The sequence below is a fragment of the Pyrus communis genome, chromosome 11, assembly GCF_041283825.1.
Source record: "Pyrus communis isolate YQ-2024b chromosome 11, ASM4128382v1, whole genome shotgun sequence".
NCBI classification, from domain to species: Eukaryota; Viridiplantae; Streptophyta; class Magnoliopsida; order Rosales; family Rosaceae; genus Pyrus; species Pyrus communis.
Genome location: NC_142575.1, coordinates 24846238 through 24865220, shown reverse-complemented (window position 1 = coordinate 24865220; position 18983 = coordinate 24846238). Strand labels below are relative to the sequence as shown.

General features: G+C 33.4%; 1 protein-coding gene and 1 long non-coding RNA gene across 2 annotated transcripts; both read right to left on the bottom strand.

Annotated features, from left to right (window-relative positions):
* Nucleotides 1–3182: 3182 nt before the first annotated feature.
* Nucleotides 3183–3785, bottom strand: LOC137742887 (protein expression protein). Its single transcript, XM_068482830.2, has one exon. It carries the CDS (start codon nt 3708–3710, stop codon nt 3315–3317), a length of 396 nt encoding a protein of 131 aa, XP_068338931.1. The 5' UTR covers nt 3711–3785; the 3' UTR covers nt 3183–3314.
* Nucleotides 3786–17178: 13393 nt separating this feature from the next.
* LOC148693152 (uncharacterized) lies at nt 17179–17868 on the bottom strand. The gene is made up of 2 exons (XR_015953749.1): nt 17687–17868; nt 17179–17482 (listed from the first exon to the last, which is right to left on the bottom strand). It is a non-coding gene; the product is annotated as an uncharacterized LOC148693152 (long non-coding RNA).
* Between the last annotated feature and the right edge of the window lie 1115 nt (nt 17869–18983).

Sequence of the window (18983 nt, the reverse complement as noted above, 5' to 3'; positions counted from 1 at the left end):
TTGATGTAGCTTAACCGTGACCACACAAACAGAAGGGCACGGGAGGGCACCGGAAGTGGGAGGACAGACAATCATTGTCCCTTATTTTATTACTCAAATTAAAGGTTGGAAATAAAGGTGTGCATATAAGAACAACGATATTGCAACCGAATATTAATCCCGTGCTAACGACATTCATACTATATAGATATTTCACTGATATTATATTATTATTATTGATATGATGTTGATATTTAGTATCAATACGTTAATATAACGTTGTTAATATAACGACGATATTTGGTTGCCATAGCGTTATTCATGTCGTTTGCTTGTGCTGCTTACAAACAGCTAACAATCCCCACTATTTAAAAAAACCCACTGTTCAACCAAAAATTTACCAAATTAAATCCCTATTTATGCTGCTGTCCCTAAAATTCCTTTCGATTCAACCAGAATTACCCATTTTCCCATCTCAAAATTTCACACTGCACATAACTCTAATACCCAGATTACCAAAAAGCATTAGTTTTGCAAAAAGGCCCCTTACCGCATCAATAAACCCATGACATTATGCAAATCTGACAAAAAAAATACTACGTTCTTCCAGTTAACAACTTCCTAAATTACATTCCATGTTTGTTCCTATGAAACCTATTTTTATATTTTTTGAACAAACGATATTTATCTACACTAGGAGAGGTGGTGGGTTTAGCCTTACAATAGACAACAATAATATGGTTCAAATTCGTCTTTGATGAGAAACGAAGCAATGACCTCTTACTTACAAGTGAGGAGGAAAACTACTAGACTTTAGTACTAAGTGGTCATTTGAAATCGATTTTGGGTCTTGAAATTTGGAGGGAGAGGGAAAATGAGCGAAACTGAAAGAGTTTATGGGGCGGGATTGGATTTGGTGAAACTGGAGAGGATTCCAAAATAAATTTCCTTTTTTGTCTGTACAATTTTTTGTTTTTGGCGGGCTGACAAGTTCTACTTTGAGCGGCGTGAACGGGGAGGAATCAGAAGATGTGCTTTGCACTCCTTCATCACTTTTTGGGCTAGGGTTCTGACTGGGTCCTTTGAATAACTACTTGGGCTAATTATATATTTTTACAAATCTTCATACTCAAACCGAGTTATGATATTTTAATTTTCTCGTACATAATGAGGTTTTTAAAATGTATCAGTTTATGTTTTTTTGTCTATTAAATTGTCTGGTCTGTTGTTTAATTAATGACGTGATAAGTATGTGACATTTTTTTAAGTTTATAAACCACAATTGCACTACATGAACCATGACTAATATTCATAGAGTTTTGGTTTTTTCTTAATCTATACTTCGTATCTCCAAATTATCAAAGCGATAGTGAATGGTATAGTTTGAGCGATGAGACCGTAAAAATAGAAGAAAATGTGGTACAGGCGACCGGATTGTTAGGGATGGTTGGTTCTTTTGCAGAGTTTCGTGATTTTTTTTTTGGATAAATTGAACTAGCACTTAGCATTTCTAACAATCTCTTCAAATACAAGTTTGTTAACATACGTGATAGTTTGAAGGCTAAAATTTGCTACTTCACAATTTTGGAATCCAATAAATTCGTAAGTTGAGTTATAATATTATTTCATATCCAATATGAGGTAAGTTGGTCCCATGTTTATTTTTTTGTTATTGGATAAATGAAGGAGATTGTGGACAAGACACATTAATATAATAAAAAGAGTATTTGCTGGGTGGTGTCAAGTCCATAGATATAGAGAGTGAACTCAAGATTCCAAATTTAATAAAGGCTTTTTATCTCAAATGATCTATGAGATTGACATAACTCTACACTTTAATCATTCATAATGAAAATCGATAGAAGTGATTCCTGAGTTTGTCTATTGTAAATCAAGTTGGTCATTTTGTGAAATTTTTTGTTAATATTCTCGTTAAATTGTCATGAGAATGATCACGGGGACCACCTTTTTAGTGTATCTTTGTCAAACAGACTCCTTTCCTTTACAAGAATATTAATAGATTTTCATGGAAAAACCAAAATAATTTACGGTAGACAAACTCAGAGACCATTTCTATTGATTTCATTGTCACATAGCAAAATGAGGAATGATGTCAATCTTAGGGATCATTTTGGTTAGAATCCTTAATAATTTTGTTAATTGAGTCTGTTGAAACTAATTTATCTTATGTGGCTCTTTACATATCTAGCAACAGACACCATTTGGCAAGTGTATTGGAGTTGCTCTTAAGTTTCAAAACTATCAAGTGAAGAATGGCTTGAATTAGCGTGGGGCTAATGAATTAGATACGCCTTTGTGGATTCATGTTGGTTTTAAGAGTTGATCTGAGCTGAATGTATGTATATATGTCGAACTTGAGGAGCATCTTGGTCTAAAAACAATCAACAAAGCTTATACGTTAAATAAAACTTGAGGCCAATGAGCTAAAGAAAGTTTTTTCACATTAAACGATTGTGAACTTGTTAAATGTAAGATTAGATTCATTTCTAACCGTTTCATTATATGAAAGAGGCTCTTCTTAATTATAAAAGGGACCCAACAATTTGCTACAAGAGCATTGTTGTTTCTTAATCAAATTAGTGTTTTCGTTGTACAAGTTTAGGAATAGGTTTGATAAGGAACCATATACTTAGTGTTGGGGATCGTCTTGGGCCGTTTGGTACTCTTTGTTTTAAACAACCTTTAATCTTTTTTTGGGTTTTATCTTTACCAATATGTTGAGGAGCTTTACCACATTAAGAAAATACTCACAGGTCGCAGCCACCAGCTCTTGTAGCAAAGGTAGTTGTTGGGTCCCTTTTATAATTAAGAGGAGGCTCTTTCTTAAAATAAAATGATTAGAAAAGTAATTATAGCTATATCTAGGGAGGAGAATGATTTACAATGAATGGGTTCACTCTCATTGTGGCGTTTTAATATAATAATTCAATGTTATGTGTAAGTTTTTCTCTAAATATTGTATTATTAGATCCGATGACCCTAGTAATAATGAACTCGTTACATGTAAGTTCTTCTTCCAGATTGATGTAGAGCTTGAGAAGAGCGGACTAGGGCCACCCTCCTCCCTGTGTCACCAAAAGAGAGAGAGAGAGAGAGAGAGAGAGAGAGAGAGAGAGAGAGAGAGAGATCTAGAGAGAGGCAAAACAATTTGGAGCTTTTCTTTCTGAACTCTTTTTTTTTTTTTTTTTTTTTTTTTCAGATTCTTTCTGAACTCTAGAGTATGTACATTAATATTGAACAAAATATGTTTAAGAAAGAAAATTACTCTTCCCCATATTAACAACAAAAACCCGATACATATAGAAAAGGCAAAATTAATTGACCTCAGGAATGCTTTGAAGAGCAGGCCTCCAAGACCTTTGCAGCTGGGTCTCAAAGCCATCGCTAACCCTAATCAGCTGAGCCAAAACCTGCTGAACTGACATTTGCTTATACTCCACCTTACCCAACAACTCCTCCAACTGCTTCTTTGTGATCTTGATCTTCACCTCTGTTGCTGCACCAACTTTACTACTACTACTTCTTGTTGCTGTTGTTGTAGAACAAAATGAATCCATCTGGCTCGCTTCTGCAATCTTCTTGTTGTTCTTCTTCATGATCTTTACGTCCGTTTGATCGCGATAATCGTCACCCTTCATTCCATCTGCTAGACACCCCCAATCCTCTCCTGCCCATTTCATGGACGAATCATGCCCTATGCAATTTCCCATTTTTTCTTGTTTTTCTTTTGTATGAACGGAATAATATTGGAGAGCAAATGCAGAGATGTAGTTTGTGTTATATATACACCGCAAAGGGGTGAGGATTGGACAGGGAAATTAATTATTAAAAGGCTCGTGAGGGGTAAGGTGGTAAGGTAATGGGAAAAAGGAAAAGTTTTATGAGAGGAGAGTCAAACCTAATTTGTTGCCACGTCGGATGACATGTTGTCCTACGTGGCTAGTAGTGGGAGTTTGACCTCTTCAGCATCATCATCCTTCGGACGTGGGTCCTTTTTAGGGATCGGTTCCAACTGAAAGATATGGGATGATACCATCACCAATCCGCGTCAATAATAACAAATGAGTGATGCTATTCACACTTGTATTTATTTATTTATTTTGTTAATTTATGTTCGTTGAAAATTTGAAATTCATCGATCTAATAATCGAAAATTAAATAAGGTGTATGAGAAATAAAATTAAGTGTGTGTATATCATACTTGTAACAAACAATAATATGTATTTACTTACAAAAGTAGATCAAAATTATGGTGCAATTCATTTGGCATTATCAGTGATAAGAATGGGGAGAGCGTTTAGTTCAATTGGTAGATCATTTGTTATATTTGTTATTTATTTATTGCACGATAAGAGTTTGATTCTGATTTATTTTTTCTTAAATAAGTCAAAGATAAGAATAATCTTATTCATCGGCTTATCTTGCACATGTTGGAAATATGTGTAATCGTCACTAAAATTTATTTTAAGAGTCAATTTTAACAATTGTGGCAACATCGCTAATATATTAGCTTCAATTAAAAAGTACATCAATTAGCTAGATTGTAAAGATTAGATTTAATAATCAAATATGTCATATGATCAAATAATGATTTTCCAAACTTGATATAACAAATTGCTTGAAATTTAATTTATATGAAAAATTAAGATAGAAGTGTAAGTTCATTTGACATTTCAAAAACTTTCCATTGTAGTGAAATGTTACCATATAAATATCAAGTATAATTAGCATGCCATGTTACCTGTAATAATCATGAGCTTGAACTGCCACCAAACTAAATGAGAAAATCAGGTGTGAAAAGGATTTTGGATGGGATCTTGCCCATTAAAGTAGGTGTGAACACAAAGAGCTAAGGGAATCTTTCAATCTAGGTGTTGCCGCTCTTCCACGTGCACTTCCTTACTTTGATTATCTCCTTACTCTTTTAATCAATATCCAATTATTGACTAATTTAATCTTATCCGTGAGCCTTGTTTACCGTTTCATGCCCTCGATGCAGGGAATTAAAAAAAATATAATACTATAGTCACTTAGTCCTAATGTGATTTAATGTTATTTCTCTTTATTAGTAATGTTATGGCCTTTTTTATTTTATATACTTCCTCTACTTTTTCTACAGTTTTTGTGTCTTTTTTTTTAAATGTTTCATTTAAATATGTGGAAAGAGTTTGGCTCCTTAAGATTGAGAATAAATTTCTCCTTGAGATACTTTGTTACCAATTCATGAAATTTCGCGCTTACAATCGAAACCAGATATATTATAAATCATTCTATAAAAATTATCTATACAAAAAATCAATTAAAACTAAAGTCGTTTAGTCGGTCAACTATTGTAAATAGATAGACAATTCATAATACTTTTACTGATACTGACGAATTGGTTTTATACTATTCAATAACTAAACAATCTTTTTTTTAGAAATGATCTTTAGATAGTGATTAATGATATGATTGGTTTTGATCGTCAGCATGACATTCTGTAAATTAATCACAAAGTATATTGAGGAGGAGTTTCTCATAAATTCTTGATGAGCCAGGACTTTCCTTAAATATATTCCAACTAGGGTTTTTTACTTTTTATTGCTAGGTTTTTCCTTTCTTGATCTTTGTACCCTAAACACCAGATGGCATGACAAACGGAAGTTCGTGTTGATGGCTAACCCACACAGAATGATCCAAAAGTCCAACATACTAAAAGATGTTAGACCTAGTTATCTATTGCTAATTAATTTTAAGACGGATGCTCACATTCAAATAAAAAATAGCTTCGTTTTAACTTTTGTTTTTTAAATGATGGACATGCTTGGGGTGAAAATACAGTCGTAAACCAAAACCAAAAAGGTCATTCTATGGCAATTTTTCAAAATTTTAATTGGGTCAAATTATATGCTATACCTCAAATCATTCATCACTTGTCAACCTTATTAGTATTTTTTTAATTTTAAACATACTCAAATACATTTGTATATTATCAAAAGCTAGTGTCTTGTATTTGATACATGGTCACTTTGTTGGGCTTAGGAAGAGGGTGGTCCTCAAATCAGTTGAGCAGAAAATTTATTATTACAAAATAGGCTTCAAAAGTTTCAAAACTAGTGCATGGCAGTTCAAAATTAGTGCATGGCAGTACCTGCGGTAGTTGCATATGGTTGGTTGGTGAGTCTAATAAAGTGGTTTTCTTGACCAACCTACTTCACGTTCAAAAAACAACCGCCTCTGTCGTCGCGTCCCCATGATCCAAAACCCTAAAAAGCTCTTTGGCTCAACCACGAAAGACTCACATGATTCCTGGGTTTTTTTTTAGGGGGGTGGGGCGTTGTCTGCACTCGATCTGCAGTAGCACACCTAATATATAAACTGTCATCGTCATCCACAGTAATATCTCCTCTCTTTACACCTCACAAGCAATTTTGATGGTTGAGAAGACCTAATAAAAAGGGACTGCTCGTACTGTTTAGTCATCTCACTTGACTTGAGTGCATGCGTAATTTGCAAATACTCATCAGTCGTCACCAGAGTTATAAATGGGTCTTATAATGTCAATCATGGGTCACACTTGAATGAAGAAGTGTGTTGGAAGTGAAAAATTTAGGTGATAAACTACTCTGTTTTAATCTTTTGGTTTTTACTTTTTATGTTAGTGATACTGTGATAGAGGGGAAATACATACCCAAAAGAAGGGTGAAGAAGAGTGTGCGAAGGTTGTGTTGAAGAACGTAATTTCACATTAGAAACTTGGACAGAATATATTACAATTAATATGGCATTGTTCCACTCTTTTTCGTAATAAAACCCAATAATTGTTGGACTATGTCGATGGTTAGAACATATACTTGACACTGAAGTCTTGACATCATATGGTATCAAAGCGGTTCACCTTGACTTGAACCTCATGACCATTTCAATTGTGAGCAGGATTATGACCGTGACCATTTCAATTGTGAATAAGACCTTAGCTTGACGAAGAATCTTCTGTTAATTACTTAAAAGATGTTACGAATGTGGAATCAGTTGCACACATGAGCCACGAAAGATGTGGTCACACATGAAGGGCAGTGTTGACATAATAAATTACAACTTAAATGAATTCTTACACTCATAATCAATGTTCTAAAAAACGGCCTAGGCGGTGGTGAGCCGAGGTGTTTTCTTGCAAATCAGTGGGAAAAATCGGATGGGCTCTAGGCGGGGCTAGGCGGTGCTAGGCGGTGCTAGATGGTTTTTCATTTTTATTTTAATGAAATTAAAAAATAAAATAAAAAATCCTATCTAAGTCTAAGTGGTTTAAAATTGTGAACTTGTTGTACATGTGTCATCCTATAATACTCCTCACTATGGTTATATGGCATATATGCTTAATGTGTTTTTAAGTTTTGGACTTGTTGGATACTCTTTTTGCATTTTATCTTTCTTTTATTATCTTATCCATGGATTTCATACAAGTATAATTTTTTGTAAGTGTCAATATGCATTTATTTACAAGATATACAAGAAATTTACCTAAATCCGCCTAGGCGCCCGCCTAGACCCCGCCTAGCCGCCAACCCGCTACCCGACTAGCGCCTAGCGTTTTTTAGAACCTTGCTTAAAATGTGAAAGACCTTTTATGATGAAACCTAACACCTACTGGGTGCATGCAGTGGCAAAACTACATAGGAGCAAGGAGGGGCGGCCGCCCGGTCGTCAGAAATGGCCACTGAGAGTGAAGATTCTGCCTCTCCAATCTTCTGAACCTGTTGGTATTTGGGGTTGGTGCGCTGCGCTGCTGGGTTTTAATGTTTACAAGGGAAGAAGACGACTTAAAACCAGATGGTGTCGTTTACTTTGTTTTGTGCTATTAGTTATAAATCTTTTCCTTTCAATGAAACAATGAGGTTTGGTGGTTGGCTCCTTTAGGGTGCATTTGTTACACCAGAGTATCTTGGATTAGACTAGGTTAAGAGACTAAGCTGGACTAATTTAGTGTAGCATTTGGTGCATTGTCGGACTAATAACCAAAATAATTAAATAATAAAAAATAATTCTCTTTTTTTTTTTTTTCCCTCTTTTTTTTTTTTTTTTTTTTTTTTTTTTTTTTTCTCTCTTCTCTCTAGACAACTCCATTCCTTCTCTTGAAAACAAAGGAATATATAATCGTGCACCAAATGGATCAAAAAAAAAAAAAGAAAAAGAAATCATGCCCCAAATTTTCCCTATCTAGAACCTCTGTCTCTCTCTTGAAAGTTGCAGAAGGAATTTGGTTTGCAGAGCAGCCTTGGTTTTGGTTATTTCCTTTTGAATTTGAGGCCAAAAAATTTTCCTATCAAATCTAGGTTTTGCAGAGCTTCAAACGAACTTGGTTTTGCAATTCGAATCTGGGATTTGCAATTCGTGTCTGAATTTTGCGATTCGAATATGGGTTTCGCAATCTCAACGAATATGAGTTTTGTGATTCGAGCGGATTTGCGAAGATGTGCAGACGTGTGCAGAGAGAGGACTCTATGGTTGCAGAGAAGATGAAGTTATGGTCGCAAAGAAGATGAAGTTGTGGTCACAGAGAAGATGAAGATGTGGTTGCATAGAGGACACTAACAGAGCAACGGGAGCAGGATGAAGCAGGTCTTAGCTAGCCCCGTGGTTTTCGGAGACCTCGCTAAGAACTGCTAGTGATGTCGTTAGTCTGGGGCCTGGGTAGAGTCCCAGCTAATCTCATTACTATTAGTTCCTTGTGACAACAAAAGCTGGATACGTTAAGAGTTACTTCAGTCTAGTCATGTGAAACTTAATGAAACCAAACAAACAGGCCATTAGTTTCTTCTTTATTTTTTAATTATACTGATGTAGGCTTCTTTTCCAATCCCACCATGGTTTAGTTGATTAAACATGATTTCCCAAAGAAACCCGCCCACCATTTCAATTCTCCCTTCTCTCTCTCATTTGTTTAAGACTAAAAGAACAACAAAAGGTTAATGTTTGTTATTGTTTTTTTCAATTCTTGATATTTTTCCAAAATTTAAAATTATTTTATCTTATTTTCTTTTAATGTTTAGAGATGATGACTTTGATGACTAGTTTCTTCATGTACAAAAGTTTGTGAGGAAAATGATATTAATGTTCCTAACATGGAGAATTTTTATTTCATACTCGGAAAATCAGAGCATAAAGCTCTAAGAATCATAAATTTTCATTATTATCATGTACCTTTATTTTTAAGTCCTTGATATGCAACTCAAAGAATTACATGATCGCTTCAATGAGGTAAACACCAAGCTGCTTCTTTGTATGTATTTTTTAGCCTGGTGAATAATTGTTGCACCTTTTGACCAATATAAATAGTTTGTTTCGTCCAATTTTATTCTCAAGATTTTGATAGAGGGATATAATTTTGCTTTTATTGATAATGAGCCTATTTGTGATGTTTCATGACATGAAGCTTTGCCGACTACAATTATAACTTGTTTGTATTGATAAATTATCAAAGATGTATAAAAGGTTGGCTACATTTTTTTGGGACCGTTTATACTTTTAGATTTCGCCCCTTCTCCCGCCAGTTCCTAGCTTCGCCACTGGGTGCATGTAGTTTAGTTGAGACAACAATATTGATGTGATTAGTAGTGAATCACTAGCCCGACTCTAAAATCTTTACAGGTTAAATGTAGAAGAAACATCCAAGGAAAGACAAAATAAAAACCACAAACTATCAAAGAGTGACCGACAAACAACATAGTCAGAAGCAGCGAAAAGTCCTATGTGAAACAATGCATGCATTGCAGTCACTACCTGGAATGTGCAAAAGGCAAAATGAACTTGTAGCAGCATCATCATCCAAGTAGAGATGTCTTTCAAACCGTGCTCACTCATATGTCTCACAAACTACTCACAGTTTATGATAAAACTAATGAGCTTGTGTGAGGAAAGAGATACAAAGGAATATATATACAATTTGTTTCAAAGAAACTCATACAAATGCAGTGAACTAAACCTGCCATTTTTTCCTCCCATCCTCATCCCTCACACTCCTTTCTCCCACATGACCTTATTTCTAACAAGAAAATTAAAATGGTTATCAAATTAAGCATCACACATAACATTCAGTTGTTAATAAATATACTGTTACTTCATTTAGACATAGGCAATAAAAGATTAATTTCTTCTCTCACATGACATCCATGTCTGCATTTCAGCTACTAATAAGTTAATTAAGAAGATGGAGAATGCTTCTTTCCCTAAATAAGTTATAATTAAGCTAGTTGGGATTAAGCTTCTTTGGACTAACTAGAAAGAAGATTGTGTCATATAAAGAGGTTGCAATTGATGAGCTGAAATTGGAATATCAAATCGTGCATAAAACACATGTGCTTGTTTATTATTAATTTGACCGGCCAACATATAATTAGAGTATGGAACTTGCAAAGTCAATCAAAATAAGCCTGCAAGAATAGATCATAGTTGAAAGTGTCTTCTTAGTAATACTTTGTGATACAGTGCTTAATTACTGTAGAAACATAAGCTATAAGTGCTTTAGTACAGGAATATGCTTTCAAATTCTTAATTGGTAACAAGAGATTATATGCATTCTAACAAAAGCACTATCAAGTATCAACCAAAAATTATACTATAGATAAAAGTGCTTGTAATAAAAGCATTCTCAAATAAGTTGTGCGTTAGTGGTTACTACATCTGTAAGCATACTGATTATCGTAAACTGTCATGTCTGTCATTCTAATTTTTCTTCCTTCTATATCAGTTTCGGGCATGACATCAAAAATTAGGGACGAACATCCTTCAAAGTGGCATCGATCTTCTGGAACTGTTTGAGAGTTAAAACTTTGTTCTTCAATTCCTACCAATACAGCCATCTCAGGTACTGGTTTGACATGTTTCCTTGTTTTGGTACGTATGGATACACATGCAATCTGCTACCAGAAACTCAAAATTAGCTTCACTAGAAAAAGGGTTATAGTGTTGCAAGTGACTCTTTACCACAGTAGTGGAAATGATTTGAGCCTTTACATGACGGGATACGAATCCCGTCTTTGGCTAATTTAACATTTAATCTAACAAAATCTATCGTTTGACCAAAAAACAAAAAAAAAGGGCCATAGTGTTGCCGTCCACCCAATCTCTATGGTGACGAGTTTATACATTAATTAGGGTATGGTTTAAAAAATATGCACGGTTTATAACACTGATCAAATGATGGTACGCCAATGTACACAACCACTTTAAAACTTTGCTTGGACATGTTATTTCGTTATTTTTTTATTACCTTGGCTTTGTTACAAATTAACCTTTTCGTCTATTATATTAATCAATGAGTAATCAAAATAAAATTAGATTATAAAACTGATATCATTAATTAATTAAGAGAATCGTTTAGCAGTCCAAAAGAATGATCATGCTCTCTATTTTATTTTTTTTCGCTGAAAATGAGTGCATGAAGATTTTTTTCGTAGTTACAAATCTCTCAATTTATTGTACGTCAGTTAGTAGGATTAAGTCAATATCTATATTTTTCATGATTATCCTTAAGATGTATAAAAAAAAAGATTATCCTGAAGATTAAGATGTAAGATGATTAAGTCCCCAAGTGACGATTAAGTTTGACATCGATACGACGATTTTTAAGTTAATTATGGGTCGGCTTCGTCTGTGGTATCTTTATCTAATAATTTGATGATTACATACGTGCGAACTTCATATTTGAAGAATTGCATTTCCTAAAATACTGACATCGACAGCTTAATTACAGAAAGTTCAAATTAGTGCAACATAAAAATAAGAAAACATAAATTTGCTGGCCTTCCATTTAGCACACTCGGTCGCCCAAAACATAAAAGTGGGCTAAGTTTCAACAGATGTGTTATATGCCTTTCTAGGCTTTCTGGGCTTAACATTGAACTGCCAAAACATGTGAGAAATACAGTATATGAAGTCATGATGCCACCGTAATTTGATCACGCGATTTCTAGAGTTCAGAAGTATTAGATATTTTGAATTTTTTAACCACGAGATATTTGATAAGAAAAATCACAAACGTCAAGATCTAACTGTTGGAGAATTAGTTTATGATTTTAAGCGTATTCCTCTTAACTTTTTGGTCAACCAATTTTATTCATTTTAATTCTGAATTTAGCCCTTCAAAGCATTTAGTATTAAAGGATTAATCCCACCATACCAAGAATTCAAAGAAAGTATTCTATATAATTAGTAAACTCTTATGTATTATTTGTTATTGGTTTGGGATCTAAACATCATTTGAGTTGCTTCTAATTTCCTCTTTTGGTCCTTGTAACCAGCTGCTGTGCCGACAGTGAGGCCCTTCCAACCATATATATAAGAAGTCATGTTAAGCACAAGAAAGAAAGAAAAGTTATGAGGCAAAAAAGAAAGTGGTTTTCATTAACTGAAGTCATATGTCTAGTTGGGAAAGAAAAGAAAAAGATTCATCGTATCTCAAAAGTTAAATCCACATGTGATAAGATAATCGCACTATTCTGAGATCATTTTCATATTCATCACGAAAAACATGCTCACGGAGATAATTGCCACTCTACATCAAGTTGTGATATTTTTCATGGACTTTGAGTGAATTTTATATGAATTTCAATAAAGTTTGTGAGTCGTTGGCTATATGTTTTAGCGGATTTTAATTAATAGGTTTTCATGAATTTTCATGTACTTTTCATTGGTTCATTTAAGTGGTTCCAAATTTCTAATATTTGAAATACTTATGGGACATCATGTGTAGTTGCATTGGAATTGGAATTTGCATATGCCTGCCCGTTGGGTTTTTTGGTTCGCAAACTCACATATACTGTTTACCACAATGAGTATGACAGGGTGTTGAAAAATTAGTTTTAGTATTATTGTTATTTTTATTGGATTTATACTGTGCTAAGAATTAGGATTATTTATCCGTTAAATTTATGAGTTTTCTTTATAAATAGGGTGTTTTGTAACTTGTTCAACAACTAGATAGTCACAATGTAGTTCTTTACTTTGTAGCCGTCATGGCAATATCTTTCTAGTTAATAAAATTATGATCGTTTATAATCGGTTGTTCTTTGGTTTATTAGTTTGTTCATTATGTGTACTCTGATTTTCAAATAATAATACTCTTGTGGTTAAACTCATTGTCAATTTCAATCCAAATGAAACTTGTTTTGCAAATTTGGACATTAACCTTCCCTGCTCATCATGCTCTCTCATTCTCTCAAGTAACTTCTTACCGGCCGGATTCTCATTAGCGGTAACGGCAGTATCACCTCCTTCCTTCTCTTGATCCTGGTTGTTGGCTAGTTGCTATTGAGCATGCTATAGGTATCCCCATGTTGGAGACTAAGATTTAGACTTTAAAAAGAACCTACAATTTAAGGGAAAAATACATTTTAAAAAACCTAAGGAATCTTCTTGTACTGTCTGGCATCAAATTGTTTAGTTTAACTCATTGATGTGTCCAAAACGACGGGTCTACATGCTACGTTCAATGCCTTGGACAAAGGAATATATATATATAATCAAGTTTGATGGGAATGGCTCTTAGAAGATTACTGATCACAAACTACCTCTCGTCTTTTTATTATGTCGCAAGTAAAACATATTACATATATATATATGATTGATACGTTTATGTCTCTCCCATGAAAGACCTTGTTCAAATTGTTTTTGAAAGCGTTAAAAGTTTTTTTTATAACAGTTTTTTTTTTTGAACAAACGATATTATTTAGAGAACTTTAACGAAAAGCTCTCGATATTACTTACTTTAACGAAAAACCACATTTTTACTTTAAAAACTCAATCATGGTACCATTCACTTTACCTTCATTTTGTCCTTATCATTAAAACTCAAAGTTTTCAAGCTCTTTTCATTAGTTTTCCTTATTATCTACACTATAATGTGTTCCAACTCACCTGTGGCAATAATCGAATCTAACATCTCTCACTTACAAGTGAAGATAAATACCAATAGAGCATAGTACTAAATGACTTTGATAACAGTTCTTAATTACTTATTTTGAAAACACTTCTAGGCGCATTTCAAAAAACTCGGATTTTCAATAAAATGTTGAATAAATTCTTAATAAAAGCAATTGTAAAAAAAATCTACCTTATTTTCACGGTAGTATTGTCAAAGCGTCCATGGTGCTTAAAACCTTATTATTCTCCAACATTAATAATCGACAATTGGGGCCGCACCAAACGTGGGCATCCTCACGTCTAAAAACATGCAAGCCACACATAGCCATTCCGGTAAATATAGAGTATATATAGAGGCGAACCCAGATCCTCTCTGGATCCCAAAAAACTGAGTCTAAGGTTCAAATGATTCGGGCCGTTAAAATTTGACCCAATGAGAACAAACAGGGCCTCTAAAAGTTATAATAATTGTAACCGTTGGATCAAATTTTAACGGCTCAGATTATTTGATCTTTAGGCTTAGTTTTTTGGGATCCATAGAGGATCCGGGTTCTATACAGGCACTCTTGTAGAATGTACTTAAAAAAAACAAAAAAAAAAAAAAAACAAGAGGACCAGCTAGTGACTTCGCCACATCACTCTTTAGTCATTAAAAACGACTAATATGTCATAATTAATTCTTAAACAAGAAAAGAAAACAGTGTGTATAGAATGCTTTTGTTTGTCATGTTATATTGTCATTTAACTAATATTGCTTGGTAAAGAAATATACATCTTACTGTGTGCTTTGATAACATGTGAGACTACGAGGTTGTAGGAAGACAAAGAAATTTTGAAGCAATAGTCCCTGAACTTTGGCCTAATTGGATTTTTGGTCCTTAATTTAAAAATTCATGAGTTTTGATTTTTGAGCTTGTTATAATGTGAAACAATGGTCATTTTGGCTAACTTCGTTAGAACTTCTATACAAGGTGGTCTAAAGGGGAAAAAATGGATGGAAATTCTAACGGAATTAGCCAAAATGGCTATTGCTCCACGTTATAACAAGTTCAAGACCAATACCCAAAAAGTTTTAGTTCATAAACCAAAACTCCAATTGAGCTAAAGTTCAGTGACCATAGCTCCAATTATCTCTAGAAAGAAAACATTGTATTGCAGCCCTATGCTAACATTTATGCATCACTCCTTTTTTTTGTATACAAACAACATATAAAAAGAGAAGTGTGGATGCAAATATCGTACATGGCTGATGCGACGAAATTTCACCTACAAGATAACAAACAATGTTAGTCTAATTGATGAACAGCTAGAAAAAGAGAAGAGGGTATCCACCAAAGGGTATTTGATGATTAAGTTCGATGCCCAAGTCAAAAAAGTAGTTTGAGAGGAGGAGACATTGCAGACCATACTCGGCAGTGCTTGATAGTGTTCCAAACAAAAGTATATCGATTACAACATCTTTTGTAAATTCAATAATTGTGAATAACTGCCTAAATGGATTGGATTTGGATATGAGAATTTGTATATATTTTGGGTATAGGGAAAAACTGTGAATATTATTCAGTTATGGTTTTGGATATGGCTATAGGGGTCCCCCAATCTATATCCATCCCCGAATCCGAACCGAATAATATGTAATATAATTATTCATAATATTAAAGTATTAAAATATACGAGCACACACGTATGTATATTCATTATTCGCCAAATCCCTTACTTTGAGTGTAAATACAAAAATTGCATTATGTGAGTTACATTTTGTGGGAAAATTCGTAAGTTTTGATATGAATCAAAATCTATGAGATTCAATGGTACTTATGGGAGATATCAAAGATTAGCCAACATTATCAATGTTTAACTTTAATTTTTATGCTCCACAAGATCCGTTCATTAAATCATTTTATACGTCAAATATTTAATGACAAAATTAATATTTACTAAACCATCATGCATTAATTAAACGAATATATTTTTTGTATTGAAAAAGATAGATATAACCGTTAACCGATGGAGAATCCGTTATCCGGTAGGTATGGTTATGGATCATGCTCGATGGTTAATTTGCGGTTATAGATATAGTTAATTTTCGCGGTTATGAGGATGGATATAACATTTCCGTCCTCAAACCGAACCGTTGCCATCCCTAGATATGAAAGTATAAGATTACAAAGAAAAACCCCAAAGACAACCGAAATTTAAAAAAATCCCAAAGCCAAGGTCCAAGCTGATCCCACCTTCGATAAAAGAGTCTGCCACCTAGACCTGACATTCATGTCGTGTTTTCTGTGTTCGTGTTGTTTTCGTGTCATACCCAATATCTTAACGGGTTGTGTCGTGTAACACCCGTTAAAATAAACGAGTAAAATGACCCGATCCTAAATCGACCCGATAATATTAACAGGTAATATGACTCAACCCGTTACCTGTTAAGAAAAATATATTTTAAACCAATAAATAATCAAATGAAAAACATAAAAACGCATTTTCTTTTAAGTATATATTTACATATCCAAAATAAGAGCATAATAAAAAAACATTAAAACATTACAAAATATCAAATGTTCAAAAGATTTGCAAAATTAAGGACATTGGAACATTAGAACATTGGAACCTTGCACATTTTCTTCCAATCAGACCCTTCAATTTTCCTTAATTACCATGGGAAACAGTATTGGAACTTTGGCTTGATATATTGTCTTCAAGATAATACCAAGTTTTCGATGTGGTGCACTGAGTGCAATTCAATTGGTATACTTATCAAGATATAGGAACCATTTTGAGGATGGAAGCCATTCAAGCGTTTCACCATTCATTGTGCATTAAGAGTCCAAATAAAATTGATTGAGTGAACACAGAACATGGAAACAAACAATTGAAGATAGGACTACTATAAAATGGAAAAAATAAGGGACTACAACCAACAAAATAAAAAAGATAATTAGGTTGTCAATGTTAGATACACAACATAGAAACTAAAAGTTAACTACATCACAAAGAACTAGCAGAATATAAGAAACAAAACTATATGTTCGTTGATAATTAAATTATCATTTATTACATACAACAGCGATACCAGACTCCATGTTTTATTAGTTTCAACAAGATCAATCTTTGCAAATCATATGGCTTTTTTTGTAAAAACAAAATTAAAATATCTTAGTCCTTTTTTTTTTTTTTTTTTCTCACTGCACTGCATTCTTCATCAGTCAATGAATACAAACAGTACATAGGTAAATAGATTAATCAATAAATTGCTGCATGGTTGCCAAAATTATAAAATACAACCCATGAAATGAAATCATAAAATTAGTTTAAATCTTTTAACATCCAAAACCAAATGGGAATGAGCATAGATTTTCCAACAATGGGGAACAAAATTGACCTAAATATTCGAACTTTAGTCCATTTTCTCATCAGCCATACACATCTAAACACAACCCATGTTCTCATCATCCAAACAAAACCTAAAACAACCCAAATTGATTCAAGAGTTATAGAGTTGGGGTTTTCTCACATCCTGTGTAGAGATCTTTAACCAGCTGGGATCCTCTTGTACGGCAAAGCTGATCCTGAAATACCCTTTCTGCAAAACACCACAAAAAAAAAAAAAAAAAAAATCACCATGAAAAACAAATAAATCCCAATCAAATCAACGGTTCAAAGAGCACAAATCATCGGCTCACAAAACTTTGTTCAGAGAATGAGAAGAGAACGAACCCTCTGTTGTGCATACGCCCCATGATTACCAACAATAAGGCTATGTATTTGAAGAGGGAGAAATACTTACGTAGAGAAATAAAGAAGAAGTGGATGTACGAATAGAGGATGAGAAGATCGTGGTTGTTGGATCAGAGCTTTTTGGAAGAACAGACGGTGGGAGAAAGGGGCTAGGAAGAACAGACGACGGGTCGGGAAAGAGGGTTACGAGAGTGGGGAGAGAGAAAAGGATTTGGGCTGGGCTGGCTTTTGTTTTTTATTAGATGATTCATATCAGATCAATCTAATCAGATGGTAAAATTGGAAAATAATGGAAAATATAAGGGGTTTTTTTGTTCAAAAAAGTTCTAATAATATAAGTGACATAGAATCCAATGGTACAGATTTACTCTCATTTATCTTATGACTGTTACTTAAGTAAAGTCTTTAATAGTTTTTAATTATTGTAGAAGTGTAAAAAATATATAAACGTTCGTAATGACAAGCTTTACAACTTTCGTGAAGAGCTTAACTTCGAAATCTGTCACTATAATCATATAAATAATAGATCCAAATTTAACCGTTGATTGTTGTTTACATTTATGCTTTATTTTTTTTCATCAAATTTTGTTTTTTTTAGATTTTCTTTTTTGAAAACATGATCTATTAGAGGATGCAGGAAGATGAACGGTTTGGATCGTTGATATTATGTTCAGAGTTTTACGGTTAGTGAAAATATTGCTTGATGTTTATAAAGTTTTTACAAACTATATGACATCGACTCATATTTCAGTTAACCGTAAATATCGAAACATGATATCAAAGATCTGAACCGTTCATCTTCTTACATTAGCCAGATGATCATGTTTTAAAAAAAGAAAATTAAAAAAATGAAATTCAGTAACAAGAATAAAGCGTAAATGACAATTGACAGTTAAATATAAATTTAAGGTTTATGGATTATAGTGTTGGATTTCGAAGCTGACCCCTTCATGAAAGTTGTAAAGCTTGCTATTATGAGTGATTGTATTTTTTTTTTCTTTTTACATTTTTTACACTTCTACAATAATTATTATTAATTTTGTGCTCAAATAAAAAACATTATTCATGAGGGTTTGGAGGATTTTAAAAATCTAAACGATAATGTAAATGTAACCATTATCTACTCGTAGAGGAATAATGATGAATCACAAGTGTTTATATATTCTTTCACATTTTTCATACTTGTATGTATGTCTTCTTAGTTCTTGCATATACAAATAGTATACTAGTTTATTTTAATTTTGGACATCAACATGTTAAGTAAAATTTATCATAATAATGATAATAAGGAACTCTCATAATAAAAATAAATAATGACTAAAACTTTTTGGTTTTTTTGTTTTTTT